The sequence below is a fragment of the Arachis hypogaea genome, chromosome 6 (genome assembly GCF_003086295.3).
Source record: "Arachis hypogaea cultivar Tifrunner chromosome 6, arahy.Tifrunner.gnm2.J5K5, whole genome shotgun sequence".
NCBI lineage: Eukaryota > Viridiplantae > Streptophyta > Magnoliopsida > Fabales > Fabaceae > Arachis > Arachis hypogaea.
This window is the reverse complement of record NC_092041.1, coordinates 18,380,622-18,397,700: the sequence shown is the minus strand read 5'-3', so window position 1 is coordinate 18,397,700 and position 17,079 is coordinate 18,380,622. Positions and strand designations below refer to the sequence as shown.

The window sequence follows — 17,079 nt, the reverse complement described above, 5'->3', positions numbered from 1 at the left end:
CGAAATTTAAGAGATGGGTCTATTAAACAAATGATTAACAAACAAGATAATAGGCAACTTAACATGGTTTAAAAGAAATCACAACCTTAATCTCTTAATTTTCTCTCTTTCAACTTAGATACATTAACATTCAAGTACAAATAAATTTTGTATTCAATCACTTGTGGTCCATCTTGATGATAGATCAAAGTTATATCATAGAAAATATGGATATAACCAAATCAATGATTGAGCCAAGACTATGTACCATGTGAAGCTCAATTATCACATATATGATATGTAACTACTAGTAGCCACTCTTTATTCCCACCAACATTATCTACCATTTAATTTCCAGCAAAAGCCAGAGAGAACTTCAAAAGAAGACATGCTATGTATATCATAATTATTATTCATAACTATATGAATGACCCCACTCACCATTTTGTATGCTCATATTCAATGTATTGTCCTCTTTACCAAAGATATTTTCCATGGATTCCCACCTAATTCCTCAAAAACTACTATTAAGTTCTTTGTTGGCTTTAACCATGATCTTGGAACATGATACCTACAAAATTATCCAAAGCAGAAAATGGGGTTATGTAAGTCTGGTATTACATTGTCCACTATGATAACAAATAAGGTAACAATATCTAGGGTGTGTTTCTTGTTTTTCTGGTTAAAAGTGACTTTTATTTATCTAAATGTTATTAAAAAAAAAGAAAAAGAAAAAGTTTTCCATCATTATTCTAGCATAGAGAGTAATTGCTAATCACAAAACCAAAATGTGCACACCATTATGCATGGTTATAAAAATCGAACTCAATCAGTTAGTTTAATTGGGTTAATTGGAAATCGGTCATATGATCAGTTTAATTTAGACCAACACTAGTTGCAAAAAACAGGTTAAAGAATCATTTTTTTAAAATATATATTATATAAAGATATATTATTTTATTATATCAGATTACACTTCGATTAAAGGTGTAAACCTTTAAATTTCTATTATTTTATTATTTCAATGACCGATCAGTTTTCAAAACCTTGCTATTATGTTACTCTACACAAGTGCAAAAAGTCAACGGCTTGCACACAAGTAAATATTGAAAGTGATTTGTAAGGCAAAAACACAGGTGCAGTCAATTTTACAGGAAGCTGATAACTGAGAGCCATTAAATGATTTGAATGATTTGATTAAATTTTTATCTAACGATTTTAAGTTATCAACTTCACGTGAAGTTAACTGCCACCAATTCGTAAACACGCAAGAAAAAATGAAAAAAAAAAAGGTACCATCTTTGAGTTGGTTGTCCACAACCAAGTTGGCATTTTGCAGGTCTATATGTGCCAGCATAGTTGCAAGAATTGCATTGACCCTTTGCATAAACCATCCAATATCTTCCTATGCTTTGTCCATTGATCCATACTTGACCCTTTCCCATGCTTCCAAGGTCCAATGCCAATGGTTCATTTCCATCAGGTGCATTGAAATATGCCTGAAAAGGTTCCAATTTCAGTATATTTGAACCAACCAATTATTGTATTATTTAAAAAAAAAACTATAACTCCATTAGCATGCTATTGTTTTTACCTTGTGCCATTTCAATTGGGGCTGGTTTTGAGTGGCTAGTGACTCTCTAACCCAATCAACAGATGAGACCTTAATTGGAGACACCAAATTCATAGCTTCTCCTTTAAGACCAACCTGTTTATGAATACAATACATTATTTTATATTCAAAGAACACTATGTATATATGAAGAAGCAATATAAAAAATCAATGATACCTGGTAGGACCACCTTTGCCATGTCAAATCTTTCTGTCCATGATCGAGACCTTGGATGGAAACTCCGGAGATACCTGTCTTCCATGTTTCATAACGGAATCCAACATTCTAAGACAAAATAATGAATTAGTAATGAGTGCATGTTGAATTAAACACTTGACGTAGAGTACAAGTAATGGAGTACTAACCGGCAATCCAGCAGCTATGCTGAGTAGTGCTATTTTATTTGTTCCGGCATGGAGGTTGACAGGGCCATTGAATGTGAAACTTCTTCTTTCCATTGTCCCAAAAGCAGAACCTACAAATTGTCCATTCACAAATACATGGACCGCGTCGCCTTCCGAATGCACATTGATGCTAGGCTTGTGTCCGCCTCTAAGAGAGGATTCTGATGAACTAATGTCAACGCTGGAAATGAAAACAGAAAATAGTTGAGAAATGCACAAAAACTAATAATTTTTCATAGTTAGAATTGCCAACATTCAATCAGAATTTTAGCTTTACCTGGTAATGTACCACAAGTAGTCACTAGTGTCTCTGGTAACACTTATCTGTTCCTTAAGACCAGAACCTGAAATCCTTGAAGATTCCTCTAAAGAATTCACATCCTCATCATAGGTCTCCCATGATAAGAATTTTGAATTGCTAGGTAACATTTGTGCTGCTGAAGGTTTAGTCCTCACCTTCATCAAATTCATATAACAATAATCGAATCAGTAATTTTATGGGCCGGACTTTGTTGTTGTTGTGATGGGCTAATACTTACTCTTGCCGTGTTGAAAACATCTGTTTTGCAATCAGGAAGAATGCTTATGGACCAAGCAGGCAAGTCATAGTGTCTGCCATTGAAGGTCACTCGAGCTGCAGAATTCGAGTGGTAGTTTGACAGAAAAGCGGCACAAGTTCTTCCAGAAGAGAATACATGAGCCTGCAAAAAGAGAAGGATCATTGAAAGGGTAGTTTATTTGTATATACAACTTAAAAGTTGAAATACCTGCTCATATGTTCCTAAAGGTTTAACAACAGGATCTGAAGAAACCAAAGCAGCTTCACATTGCTTAATAGCTTCATGAAGATCCTTCAAATGACTGTATTTAGGTTCTCTAATCAATCCTGAACCATCCAATTACATGCTCAGTAAATTGAGGAATAAACAAAATCATCAAAGAAGATATTAATCTCACCATATTCATCAATTGGAGCATCATAGTCATAGCTTGTAGTAATGAATGGGCCTCCAGCTGATCTTCCAAAATTGGTTCCTCCATGGTACTATCATCAACAATTAAATTATATGATATACCAATTTAGTTAAATCGAGAAAATAAATTAGCAAAGGTGACCAACCATGTAGTAATTAAAATATGAGCCTCCACTTTGAATAAAACGAGCAACTCCAAATGCTAGATCCTCAACAGGTCGTTGGTAAATTGGTCCACCAAATTCAGTAAACCTAATAATTCAAATAAAAAGAGTAAAGAATTAAGAAACTAATTTCATCAACACTATTATATTATTATTATATCATAGGTATCTTACCAGCCACTCCAAGACTCAGTCCAAAGTTTAGGCTTGTATGGTTTGTTTGGAGTGAAATAGTCACAGTAGAATCCGTTACAAGTATTTATCTGTAGTGAAGAAATAAAATGAAATGAATTTATAGATATTTGCATTTTACTCCCTAAACTTTCTCAAATTGCATATTGACCTTGTAAGCAAAATTTTCATCAATGGTTACTAAAATTCCATTTTTATTTTTGAAGGACTAAAGTGAAAATAGTGTAAAGCTTAAGGACTAAAGTGCAATATATGAACTCACAATAGGATCTGGGGCATCATCTTCTTTGCACATAACCCAAGGGACTCCAGTGGCTAACCCAACAGCCATTCTTGCAGCCCAGTTTACATATGAATGACCAGCTGCTCCAAGTGACTTGCTTTGTGCTCCATATTCATTCTCAATCTACCAATTCAAAATAATTTTGAATTTCAAGATGTAACATAGTGAAGGTACATTTGGCCTCTGTTTTCATTTTTTATTTTCTGTTTTTAAAATGTTATAAATGGGAGGTGAAAACAAAAATAAGATTTATGGGTAAATTATATTTGTATTTTCATTTTTTTTTTATTTTTAATATTTTCTGTTTTTAAGATTTTGAAAATAAAAAAATAAAAAATAAATTTTGTTTGAAGAGAAGACAAATTATGTTTTCTGGTTTTGAGACGTTTAATAAGTGCAACATAAGATCCAAAGATGTTGAGAAATCACAACACAAACCAAAATTCACAATTAAATTATTCCAAACTACAGTAACACACATGTGTAGGGTTAATTTTGGACAAGAACTTGAGTCATGTGATAAAGTGAGAAGAAGTTCATACCTGAGAAAGAATGATAGGGCCACCCTGAGATTGGAATAGCTTCTCATTCTTCATCATTTGGACAATTTTCTCAGTGAATCTATGCATCTTTACCTAAGAATAGAGAGACAACAATTAAATCAACTCAAAAATCACATAACATTCATTCCATTTTTTTTTTTTGGGAAAAACTATGAAGTTCCAGGTTCCAACCTTAAAAGGACCATTATCTGTTCTGAAACTGATGCCAGGAACATATTTCAACCAAACAGGAAATCCTCTACACAATAACACCATTAAAAAAGTATAGATTTAGAATCACATTCACATTAAATATTCATACTAAGAAATAAAATAAATAAATAAAAAGAAACAACAACATTAAAGTGTATAGTACTATATAAACAAAATTAGAAAAACAAAATTTGAAGTTGAGAATGAATGAAAATGTACCCAAAATTCCACTCAGCACAAACATAAGGACCAATCCGAAGATGAACATAGAGTCCCACTTTCTGCACTGTCTTAATGAACCGTACAAGATCATATCTTCCTTCAAAATTATACTGCAAAATTAATTTTAAAAAAAATAAAAATAATAAAAAGGAAAAAGGGTGTTAGAAAAACAGTTAAAGTTTGAAAATTTGAGCTCCAAATGGAAGATCCATAGTAGTTATATACATTGCCAGGAGAAGGTTCATGAACATTCCAGAAAACATAGGTATCAATTACATCAAGTCCTCCATTTTTGGCCTTTGTTATCAGATCCTCCCACATCTAGAAAAACCAAAAAAACACAAACATGAATGTGAGAACATAACAAAGATCATGTTTTTACAAACACAAAGATGAAAAAGATTGTGACTTTACTTCTGGGGTGCTTCTAGGATAGTGAATGGAGCCAGATATGAGGATTCTTCTTTGGCCATTGATAACAATGGCTTTTTTATCATAGGTCACACTGCATTGGATCAAATCACACCCCACAAAAAGTACACACATGAAGAACAAGAATCTAAGCTTGGAAACTGAGTTAGTTTCCATAGCTTATTAATTATTGAAAGAGTTCAAGTTCAAGAGAAGTACAGAGAGAGAAAGAGAGAGAAGTTTAGTTCTGAAATCTGAATCTAACTCAGATATATGAACATTGTGCTTGTGTTTGAATTTATGTTAGTAGTACTTGGTTGTTATAGTAACAATAGTAATAACTATACACTGAAAGTTTCACAGAACATGTCAGAGAATTTTTGTATTTTATTATTGTTTTTTGTTTTGTTTTGATGTTTGGTTTGGTTATGTGTCTCTCTGATGAGAGTGTAGTAATAAAGAAAGTGATTGCTTTTCAAATTTTGAACATATTTTATTATTATTATTCTTTTTTTTTTTTTGGGTTCAGAGACTTCAACTTTACACTAAGTTATTTAATTAGCATCAAAGAAGCTTTGTGTTTTTTTTCTTTTTGACAAAAAAATAAAATTAAGGAACATATTGAAGTGTTGTCACAGATACAATGAAGAAGATCATCATTCTTTTATTTTTTATGGAAAAAGAATTTTCTTTTTGTTATAAAATCTATGCAAAGTTATACTGTCTGGTTCTTTCTTGAACAAATAAATGTAATATTTCTATAATTATATTGATGTGAGAATGTATTATTATTATTATTATTAACTAGTTTTTATTTTTATTTAATATTTTTCCATTAGTTAAGGGGTGATAATGGCATTCAACTCCCACCTAATGAGATCTTGAAAGGGTAGATGTAGATTGTCCTATATATCCCTTTAATTAATAGAACAAATAATTTAAATTTTACAGTACCTCACTCTCCATTATTTAATTCTGTGGCATCTAAATCACATGACAACTACCTTACTCTCCATATTAATGATTGAGAATAATTAAGTTAAAATTGGATTGGGTTTACTTTAATTATTATGTCATGCTATTATTACTTTTTTCATTTTCAGATAGTTATATCTTTTAATACACCGGTTTATCTTTTTTTTTTTAAGATTTAGCTAATATATGTCTTTAAAGTACATGATAAACTTATTATTAATAAAAATTTTAAGTCTTTTTTTAATAAATACAAAATAAATACATTAAAAATTTTGATTTTTTATTTTTTAATAATTTTTTTAATTTATAATCTTAACATATATTTTTAAAATGTAAGATAGATATTTTTTTTGGGCTATAGAAATTAGTGAATTAAATGTATCCATTTATTTAATTAAAATGATTTTTTAAAGAAGAATCGTATAGAATGATTAATTAGCAATGTATCACTTTGAATAAACCACCGTGTTGGATTCAAGATACTTGTTGATAGATCGATCAACTTTTCTTTTGTAAATAAAACTTCAATAAAACCTCATTAAATGTATCAAATTCCTAATGATAACTCATAAGATCCGAAAGGTAAGCCATCAAATAAAAAGAGTTTAATTAAAAGTTTAAAACTAAATATACCATAATAATACCTCTTGTATGTCTTACGTTTTTTATTTGGGAGGAAATGAATGAAAAAATACTCATCATTTTACAACTATATTATTTATTAAAAAATTATTAAATTAATTATTTATAATAATATATTAAAATATAAAAATATACCTATCATAAAAAAAAATATTACAAACAATTTAAAAATTATTTATCCATAAATATATAGTGATTGATTTTTAATTTATATATAACAATATTTTTTTTTTTACAAATTTTAGGTACATAGTGGTGGCTGACCCTTGCCCCATTTTCCATCATATTCGCTCCTTGGTTTGCATGTGCAAATAAGATCCATTATCCTCACCAAAACAATTTATTAATTATTCTCATTATATTAAAAATTATATTCCACGACAAATTTTATCTTGTATGTTTGATCTGTTCTCTTTGTATGTTCGTGAAACCATTTTTTTTTCTTTTTTTTTTCCTTTGTGGGGTTTAAGAGGTTGCTTGCTTGCTTTCTTCCATGTGCCATGCCCATGCATCATATATATTATTTGATTTTTTTCTTATTTGTGGTCTCGTGATTTTGACTACCCTCTAATTTTCATTTGTCTTATTTTTTTTTATTTTTTATTTCTCAACCAAAATCATTATAAAAGGAAAGGTTCTCACGTTAGCTTTGATGAATAACTGATACTTGTTGTTGTCAAGTTGATATATGAGGAAAAGTGGAAAACAAATCATCCTAAGGAATGATTGATTTAGAAATGTAATTAACTTGGAATAGAAATTAAATACGTTATTTATACTTTTTTTTTTGTATAATAATAATAGTACGTATTCTTTTACTTATAAATATCCTTGTTTCACTACAAAATACACGTTAAATAACGACGGTTTTTTGATAGATTTACGACAGTTGGAGTCCAAAACAGTCACAAATTCATAAGATTTAGAATGGAGTTTAATTATGAATAAGAATCACACCAGCTCAATTAATTTGCGACATTTTGAAAAAATTAAATACCGACAATTTTTTATTGCTAAGTCCCGTTTCTCTTATAGATATCTTATACAATTTTATACTTCATTTGATAGTAAACTACTCTATACCAAATAAAATAACTACAATACAAAACTTTTCTTTTTTATATATGTCAATCATTGATGATTTAGTTTTAGTGCTAATTTGTCACATCATTTTGTAAATTGAAATTTATAATAACCAAAATTTAAAATGAAAATGAAAATAATAATTTCATTTTATATGAGAAAACATGATGAAAAGGTTCAACTCGCTATGACATATACATTTAATATGCAAATAATAAGATAGAATAAAAGTTCTTAGTTACCTATGTTTTAGATAAGGGTGTCCGCATATCAGATCGAATAAGGCCAAAAATTCGATTCGATCCGCACAATTTTCATCGGATTGGATTGGATATGATATCTGCGCTTTTTAGTGCCAGATCCGATCCGATCCGCAAATGTGCGGATCGGATCGGATCGGGTATCGAATTTATCTGTATAATTAAACCTTCTCTTTTTAATCATATTTTTATGTAAAAAAAATTCAATAAAAATATTTCATTTATACTTTTAAATTTATTTATTCCTAAAATATTTTTAATCAAACTCTTTCTAAATAAGAAAAATAAAATAATACAATATTTGAATAATAATTACTAACTAAAACATACAAATAAGTAAATATAATACCAAACATATATATTTATTTATTTTTAATTATTATTGCGCGGATCCGTGAATCGAATACGTGGATGTAGAACAGATGCGAATATTTACCGCAGATTTGCGGATACGATCCGATTCATAGACACCCCTAATTTTAGATGCCAAACTAATTAATTATGAAATATAGTACATAATTAACAGAGGAGCAATAATAATGTTAATTACTTGATTTGTCAAATGATTGTACTATATATATAATATAGAGCATTACAAATAAATAAATTATAAAAAAACACTTGCCAATAACAATATACAAACAAATTAACTAAGAGCATAGTTCATCTACCTAAGGTCTTATTTAGAAGGATTAAAGCGAAAATTTCCATATTCCTTTTTTTTTCTCTCTTAGTGGAGTGTTATTATTGCCATGGATTTGTCCTCCTTTGTGCTTCCAATGAATAAATGACACTATATAGAAGTGGTTATTATTGGTAGATTATGATGTCACATAATAAATATAGAAATATAGGAATATAAAGAGTACACATGTGCAAACACCATCATTGTTCTATTTTATTTATTTATTTATTATTTTTATTAAAAAGTAATTTTAGTGATCTTCGGATGAGTCTCATCCAAAGAAGGAAAATTGACGATTGTTGATGTAAACTCATCAGATGTTGACTTTTATTTCAATCCAGAATTGAAAATTCCCCTATATATCTTATCAGGCTTTTTATTTATTTTATTTATTTTACTTTTATTCCCTATACTATAGCTGGCATCTCTAATTAGATTTTTTTTTTAAAAAGAAAAAGAAAAAGAAATATACTAGCATTAAGCAACTATTATCACGGCTATTATAATTAAGTGCCTTAATTCACAATTTGAAAATCGAAAGTACTTTCAACTACTATCAATGCGTTAGTTGTAATAATTGTAACAAGTACTATATAAAAGTACTATACTATATACATGAATAAATCTAAGACAAATAAATCTATATATACCAGACATTAATTCATAATTTTATTGTATTTTAATTTGTAACTTTATACCAAATTAAACATTTATATAATCCCCCATACCTAAAAATAAATAACTAATAACAAACAAGTATATATAATAATTGGAGAGACAATGAAGACATCATGGCAATTGTTTAAGATAATGTTACGTATATAAAAAAATTAATTATTAAATTAATTATTCGTATAAAAAATATATAAAACAACAATATATATATATATAGAACTTCAAAGAAGAGTGGAAAACATGGAAATATGGATATTGTTGTCTTTCCCTTTACGTCGGTGCAAGCTACACATTGAATTGAAAATAAAAGTTGCCAAAGAAAAAGGTGTAATAAATTAAGGACCATGTATATAGGGTAGGAACATCATTATATGTTTTTGATGAATGGTTGCGATGGCATGTGGTGACCCTAGGTTGATAAAATTGTGTAACCCTAATCATAAGCTTCATGAATGAGGTGTATTGTTTTGTATTCACTTTTACTCTCCCCCCCCCCCCCCCCCCCCCCCCCACCCCAAAAAAAAAAATCAGAAGAGAAAACAAAGGAAAAGGATGGAGGATAGTGCTTCTTTCAATTTAAAGTGAGTATATGCTTTTGAGTCTCTACCATGCTTACAAATATATTTAAAGGGTTATCCATATCCATGTAGGATAAATTGATTATTCATTAAATCTATATATTATTTCTAAATTTATTTTAAAAGCAAAAATTTTATTATCTGTATATAAAAAAAATAGATATTAAATTATTCATTATATATTTATAGATCAATATATATATATATGTTGTTTAATTTATTTTAATGTATATTTTATATTTTAACATGTATTTTATATAGATAAGTGATTTAGTGATTAATTTTTTTATATAATATAATTGTTTTAAGTAGAATATGGGCAAAAATAAAATTAAATATGCTAATACGTTATTATATTTGAATGTGTTTGAACGTATTTAAAAAAAATTATTTATTATTAAGATATAGTCAAATGTAGAAAATAATTATTAAACAAATAGCAAACACATACCATGTGTAAAATATTTTCTACTTTTAATTTGAACGGTTATTTTTTCAGGTATTGAAATTTAGAGAGTTTTTCCTTTTTCCTCCCCAATATTGTTTTGGAGAGTCAAAGTGTATAGTTGTTTGAATAGGAAAGCTCTTTAACTAAAATATAATGCATTTACAAGTTGTAGGGTTAGATCTTCATCATTCTTTTTCTCTTGCCGACACACTAATAATACAAAAAGGTTTGGTATCTAAATCAAACTAGACAGTATAATAAAATCTTTTCATTAATTAATTTATCAAAGTATAGAAGATACATGAAACTATGAAAGATTCACTAATGTTGTGTAATTTGTTATTTGTTATATCAAAACATGAGTGTATAGGATGCACTATTAGCTCAAGTTAACATTTAATAGAAAGAAATTGGAAAATAATAGCCTTCAAATTGCACCTTTTTATAGGATATATACTATATAATAATTTGTATATTTTCTGTATGTGAAAAATTGAAAATAGATCTTATCGACAATTATTTGTTGAAAATACTCACATGCCTATTGAAGTTGTACATAAGATACAGAGACACTCATTGTCAAAATAAAAAAAAAAAAGAAGAAAGACTCGTGTAATTTCTCTTTTTCTCTCTGTTATGTATATATAGGAGAAAGCGTCTTATTTGTTTTTAAATGACAAAAATGATGGAATGGATAACAAAAAGGCCTGAAAAGAGTCAAACAAATTGGGCTAATACACAGAGGCCCATTAAGGATTAACATATCAATATTATTGGATATTTTCATAGACACTTGTTTCTTCGGAAGCTAAAAACAACTATATACAAGTTTGCAAATGGATGATATTCAATTGTCAAAAGGTAGAGGCTTTTGTAGATCAACGAGTTCCATTCTCCTTTGGCGTCACCGACCTTCTTCTTTAACGTTTGGAGGATGACTTTGTTTGCGGTCCTGCAAGTCCGTTTATTTGTGGGTGTTCCACTAAAGAGAAATAGTGTTTAATTTTGAAATTCTACAAAAATATTGCTAAGTTCTGATCGATGAATTGTCGACCATTGTCAATAATAATTTCATGTGGTATATCGAATCGGCAGATAATATTTTTTCATATAAACAACTGTACTTTATCAGCTCCAATTTTTGTTAAAGGTAAGGCTTCGATCCATTTTGAAAAATAATCTATTACTACGAGTAAATACTTTACCTGGCCAGAAACTTTTGGGAATGGTTCGAAGATGTCAAGCCCCCCATTTGTGAAAAGGCCAGCTTACCTCCAAAGTGTGTAATAATTCGGCTGGATTGCGTATAACTGGGGAGTGCTTTTGACAGCTGTCGCATCTTTTGACTTTGTTAATGCAATCTTATTTTAGTGTTGGCCAGTAGTACCCAACTATGGTTATTTTGGATGCTAAGCTCATTCCCCCTACGTGGTTGCCGCATACTCCTTCGTGAGCCTCGTCCATGATGATGTTGGCTTCTTCTTTGTCTATGCAGCGTAGCAAGGATTGAGAGAAACCTCTTTTGTAAAGGTTGTGTCCTATTAAGCTGTAAGATGATGCTATCTTCTTGAATATCCTTAAGTCTGTCAGTCCTTCCGGAATGTCTCCGATTTGCAGATATCGTTTGCATGGTGTTCTCCAGTCGCTTTCCTGTGATATTGAAAAAATCGAGTTGTTGCTGAAGCTCAGCTCAGCTATTGTTAGTTGAAATATGACAGATTCTTGCTTATTTTTCCTAGTTGTTGCCAATTTTGATAGTGCATCTGCTCGGGTATTCTGTTCCCGAGCTATGTGTGTGATTTCCATTAAATGAAATTGAGACATAAGGTCTTTTACTATTGAATAGTATTTTTCTAATAAATGATCTTTTACCTGGAACTGTCTTGTTACCTGTTGTACGACTAGTTGTGAGTTGCAGTATACTTGAAGGTGAGTGATGTTGAGAGATTGTGCTAGTCTGAGTCCGGTGAGCAATGTTTCATACTCAGCTTGGTTATTACTTGCCTTGAACGTGAACCGAATTGACTGTTCAGTATGTAGGTCGTGTTTGTTCGTGAGTAATACACCTGCTCCAAATCCTTTTGAATTTGAAGCGCCATCAACGTATAGTTCCCACGTGTAATCCTCCTCTATTTGTTCGGCTAGTTCAGCTACAAAGTCGGCCAAGAACTGTGCTTTCATAGCCGTCCTTGGTTCGTAGGTGATGTCAAATTCTGATAGTTCGATTAAACATTTTGTCAATCTTCCAGAGACCTTGGACCTTGATAGAACTTGGCATATAGGTTGGCTAGTCTTAACCACAATTGGGTTGCTTTGAAAATAATGCCGTAATCGTCTTGCTGTGACTATCAGTGCATATGCTAGCTTTTTCATTGGTGGGTATCGTAGCTCGGCATTTTGTAATGTTTTGCTGACGAAGTATACTGGATGTTGATGTCTTCCTATTTCTGTAACTAAAACCGAGCTTATTGCATTAGTAGAAATGGATAGATAAATTAGTAAAGGTTTACCTGGCTCTGGTTTTTGCAGAATTGGCGGAGATGAAAGTATTAATTTGAGTTTTTGGAAAGTTGCTTTGCATTCGGCGTCCCATTGGATTCTTCGTTCCTTCCTTAGTATGCTGAAGAAGTGTTGGGAATGTGTAGAAATTGCTGGGAGGAATCTAGATAAGGCAGCTAGTCTGCCGTTGAGTTGTTGGACTTCCTTCACTGTTGGAGGGCTTCTCATCTTTATTATTGTGTCACATTTTTCAGGATTAGCTTTTATTCCTCTAGATGTCAACATGAAACCGAGGAATTTGCCTCCTTTTACCCTGAATGCACATTTTTCGAGATTTAGTCGCATGTTATGCTTCCCTAGTTGTGTGAAGATTTCTTCAATATCCCGTCCGTGGTCTTCGAGTTGTTTTGTTTTTATGACCATGTCGTCGACGTATACCTCGAGATTCTGTCCTGTTTGTTTGTTGAAAATTTTGTCCATAAGTCGCTGGTAGGTAGCACATGCGTTCTTTAGTCCAAAGGGCATTACTTTATAACAATAGTTTCCCATCTCAGTGATAAATGCTATTTTATCCTGATCTTTGGGGTGCATTAGGATTTGATTGTACCCATTACAACATTGGATAGCCAGGTTGTGAAGCGTAGCTCTTTGATGAAGCCGGCGTCTAAGAGCTTCTGGGTTTCTTGTAGGCAGGCCGTCCTTTTTTCGTTTCCCATGTTTCGCTTCTTTTGTACTATAGGTCAGACCTTGGGATCGATCTGTAGCTTGTGGCAGATAAAGTTTGGATCGAGTCCTAGCATGTCAGTAGGAGTCCATGTAAAGAGGTCAGCATTTCTTCGCAGTATGTTTGTTACGTGTTCTTTAATACCTGCAAGTAATGAATGGCTAATTTAAGTGACATGATCGTTATTAGAGTCTAAGATGACCTTCTTGAGGTCATCGGTTGGTGAAGGTCGGTTATGCAGGTCCTCACGAGGGTCAAGGTCGGCGGTCTGGATATGTTTAACACTTGGAGGGTTTCTTTTTGTTGACCGGTCTCCGTGTTTCCTGCTGTTTTGATTTTTAGGCTCTCATTGTAGCATCGTCGAGCCTGACTTTGATCGGAATAAACGGTTGCCGTTTTGTCATCATTTGCCTAAAATTTGACATAAAGATGGACAGTAGATACAATGGCACAAAAAGAGTTTAATGATGGTCTGTCGAGGATTATGTTATATGGGCTCGGGCACTCGACGACCAGAAATAGGACGTCCTTTGTTCTGCAAAGGGGGTGGTCTCCTATTGTCGTCTGCAACCAAACGCTCCATAGGATGGAAACTCGTTCTCTTGAGAAACCGACCAATTCGCCTGAAGAGGGTTGTCTTATGTTTGCGCTGAGCTTCATTTTTTGGAAGGTGGAGTAGAAGAGGACATCTGTACTGCTTCCAGGGTTGAGGGGTACTTTTCGTACAAGGAGATCTCCGGTTTGTATTGATATCACTACGGGATCATCAAGGTTGGTGGTCTTGGGCTTGTGATCATTCTGGTCGAACGGTATTGTAGGTGTAGCCGGCTGTTTTGTGGTTGTTTTCTCTGTTCTCTGGACGGCTAGCATAGCTCTGTAACTTCTTTTTTGTGCTGAGTTTGTATTCCCGCCTCCGGCGAATCCGCCTGAGATGCAGTTGATGATTCCTCGTGTTCGGGGTGGTTGGGGTCTTGTTTTTTCTGTGGCATGATGGTCTCCCTCTGATTGGTGGTCGGTGTTTGTTTGTGTTTGAGTTTGTTTTATTTGGCCGCTAATGTACTTGTCCAGGTGACCTTGTTTGGCTAACCTTTCGAGGAGGTCTTTGGCGATCACACACTCGTCGGTTGTGTGACCAAATTTTTGGTGGAAGGCACAGTGTTTTGTTTTATCGATGTATCTTTGGTCCTGATAGGAGCCCGCTCTACTAGGTGGCTTGATGATCTTGGCATTCAGAATCTCCTTAATGATGTTTTCTCTTTTTGTGTTGAATTGAGTGTAGGCGTCATATTTTGGGGTTAGCTTGAAGGGCTTCTTAGTGTCCTTATGATTTGGCGTCTTAAGGTATTTCTCGTCTTCTCGCCGAGGTGGAGGTCTTTCTGCTCGCCGAGCTTCTATGAATTCCTCGATTTTCATTTGTCCTGCTGCTTTTTCACAGAATTCGTCCAAGGTCTTTGGCTTTGTCACCGCTATTGTTTCTTGGAATTTTCTTGGCCTCAGGCCGCTCTTTAACGCGTGAAGGTGTACCTTGGGGTCAAGGTCGGGTATCTCCACGATTGCTTTGGCAAATCTGGTCATGTAATCTTTTAAGCTTTCGTGTTGTCCTTGTTTGATGGTGTTGAGGTAGTCTGACCCATGGACATATATTCTTGAGGCTGTGAAATAGTCGATGAAGGACCTTGCCAGATCCTCGAAGCTAGAGATGGAACCTGCAGGAATTTTTGAGAACCAGAGTAAAGTAGCACCATCTAGATAAGTTGGAAAAGAACGATAAAGTACAGGGTCCGAGGCACCGTTAAAGAACATCATGGATTGAAACTTTTTTATGTGCACCCGGAGATCGCCGAATCCTTCATAAGGTTCGAGTCCTGTTGGAAGTACAAAATTTTTCGACATTTGAACACTCATGACTTTCTCGGAAAATGGGTTGTCCAATGTGAGCTTTTCCTTTGGGGGAGTAATCTCTAAAGACTCGGCTTCTCAAGTATGGGAGGAATTCCCATTAGGAGCTTTGGACGACTGCTCAGCTATTTTTCGGACCTCAGCTTGTAGATTCGCGATCATGGCCAACAGCTCCGCTTGCGAGGGTTGTGATACCTCGTTGTCCGTCATTGGGCAAAAATCAAAAACCTACTCAACAGAGAAGGAAAGTGGTAGAAAAAGGTGGGGTTAGTTGCTTAGGACTAAGGGCCCTACGGTGGGCGCCAAATGTTCCGTATCAGGATACTTCCTCCGAGCTATGACTCGAACAAGTGTCTCCTCGGCCGATTGCTTCATTCTCAGGAAGAACTCCTTGGAATTCCGTTGACGTCGGCGTGGAACCTGCAAAAGAGACTCCGACGCCCAAGTCAGTAAATTTCTTGAGAATATAAAAAGCTTTGAAGATAAAATCGGTATGTGACTTTGTGATATAGCTCAGTCTCGATGGAACTGACTTATCTGTGTTTGTAGTTGCAACTTGTTTATATAGATTTTAGAGGACTGAGCTTTGTAACGGTATGATGAGAGAACTGCTCGGGATTCTCGGGTTTGTTTTCCGTATCTTTGATAACGTCAAATAATGGTGCGGAGATCCTTGCGTTGGAATATACTGAGGTGTCATTTTTGGTTGCGTTTAATGCTCGGTCAATAATTCTGTAGTCAAAGTTATTGGTATGGTACAACTATAATTTTATTAAAGAATAAATTACCATTTGTATCCATGAAAGATACAAACGCTGACAAATATATCCATATAAGAATAAAACAACAATTGTACCCACGGAAGATAGCTTCCGTGTGCCAGGAATACCCTAACGGACCGATTGTGTAACTAACGTCCGGGTACTCTTGGCACACAGAAGCCATCTTCCGTGGTACCCATGAACTTTATGAACGCTGACAGAAGTACCCATTAAAAAAGGAAACTAACGTTGTATCCATCAAAGATGAATTCCGTACGACAAAAGTACCTAAATCCGAAATTTATGTTGACTTTTTAATAAAATTCCAAAATTAACCTCACCATTATCTTCAACCCCTCCTCTCTTCTTTCCCAAATCTCAAACACCTCCATTGCCTAAAAACCCTAATCTCAATACCTAAAAATTCTAAATTATCATTTTCTCAACCCTAATCTCAATACCCCTTTTAACAAATTTCAACCCTCTCTTTATTCTTTTCATCAATTTTACTACTTGTTTGGGATAAGAAGAGACAAAGAACAACAACACAAACAAGAAAATTCAAACTATAGAGACCCCAGAAGCATGAAATTCTCTTTATCTTCTTCTACTACTTCTGCTGCTTAGAGAAATTCAAGTAATTCTAGAGTTCTGTGTCACAATCCAGCTACCATTCCACCAAACATTTCTCCAGCTGAAGCAACTTGGTTGCAATCTTTCTACAATGAGACAGAAAAGGAGCAGAACAAGCATGCCATTGCTGTTGCTGCTGCTACTGCAACTGCAGCTGATGTTGTTGTGGCAGCAACACAAGCTGCAGTTGCAGTGGTTAGGCTCACCAGCCATGGAAGAG

The 17,079-nt window shown here is 33.2% G+C and overlaps 2 protein-coding genes across 2 annotated transcripts; both read right to left on the bottom strand.

Annotated features, from left to right (window-relative positions):
- Positions 1 to 67: 67 nt before the first annotated feature.
- Positions 68 to 5,463, bottom strand: LOC112696343 (beta-galactosidase 5). Its single transcript, XM_025749071.3, has 17 exons — positions 5,001 to 5,463; positions 4,812 to 4,907; positions 4,584 to 4,696; positions 4,344 to 4,410; positions 4,152 to 4,244; positions 3,589 to 3,732; positions 3,309 to 3,397; positions 3,117 to 3,222; positions 2,954 to 3,041; positions 2,764 to 2,882; positions 2,536 to 2,697; positions 2,274 to 2,452; positions 1,958 to 2,177; positions 1,770 to 1,877; positions 1,574 to 1,687; positions 1,276 to 1,478; positions 68 to 550 (listed from the first exon to the last, which is right to left on the bottom strand). Exons 1-17 carry the CDS (start codon positions 5,172 to 5,174, stop codon positions 439 to 441), a joined length of 2,187 nt encoding a protein of 728 aa, XP_025604856.1. The 5' UTR covers positions 5,175 to 5,463; the 3' UTR covers positions 68 to 438.
- Positions 5,464 to 11,705: 6,242 nt separating this feature from the next.
- On the bottom strand, positions 11,706 to 15,471 carry LOC140173629 (uncharacterized). Its single transcript, XM_072198125.1, has 3 exons — positions 14,182 to 15,471; positions 13,769 to 13,977; positions 11,706 to 13,635 (listed from the first exon to the last, which is right to left on the bottom strand). Exons 1-3 carry the CDS (start codon positions 15,469 to 15,471, stop codon positions 11,706 to 11,708), a joined length of 3,429 nt encoding a protein of 1,142 aa, XP_072054226.1.
- Between the last annotated feature and the right edge of the window lie 1,608 nt (positions 15,472 to 17,079).

Excerpts from the sequence above, each read along its gene's own strand:
- LOC112696343 (XM_025749071.3), bottom strand. The coding sequence starts at position 5,174 with ATGGAAACTAACTCAGTTTCCAAGCTTAGATTCTTGTTCTTCATGTGT. Across the intron at positions 4,411-4,583 it reads TGTGCTGAGTGGAATTTTGG|AGGATTTCCTGTTTGGTTGA; the intron begins GTACATTTTCAT and ends GTTATTGTGTAG. Across the intron at positions 2,883-2,953 it reads TGCTCCAATTGATGAATATG|GATTGATTAGAGAACCTAAA; the intron begins GTGAGATTAATA and ends TGGATGGTTCAG.
- LOC140173629 (XM_072198125.1), bottom strand. The coding sequence starts at position 15,471 with ATGAGTGTTCAAATGTCGAAAAATTTTGTACTTCCAACAGGACTCGAA. Across the intron at positions 13,978-14,181 it reads AACCCTCTTCAGGCGAATTG|GCAAATGATGACAAAACGGC; the intron begins GTCGGTTTCTCA and ends GTCAAATTTTAG. Across the intron at positions 13,636-13,768 it reads CAACCGATGACCTCAAGAAG|GACTCGATCCAAACTTTATC; the intron begins GTCATCTTAGAC and ends CTGACATGCTAG.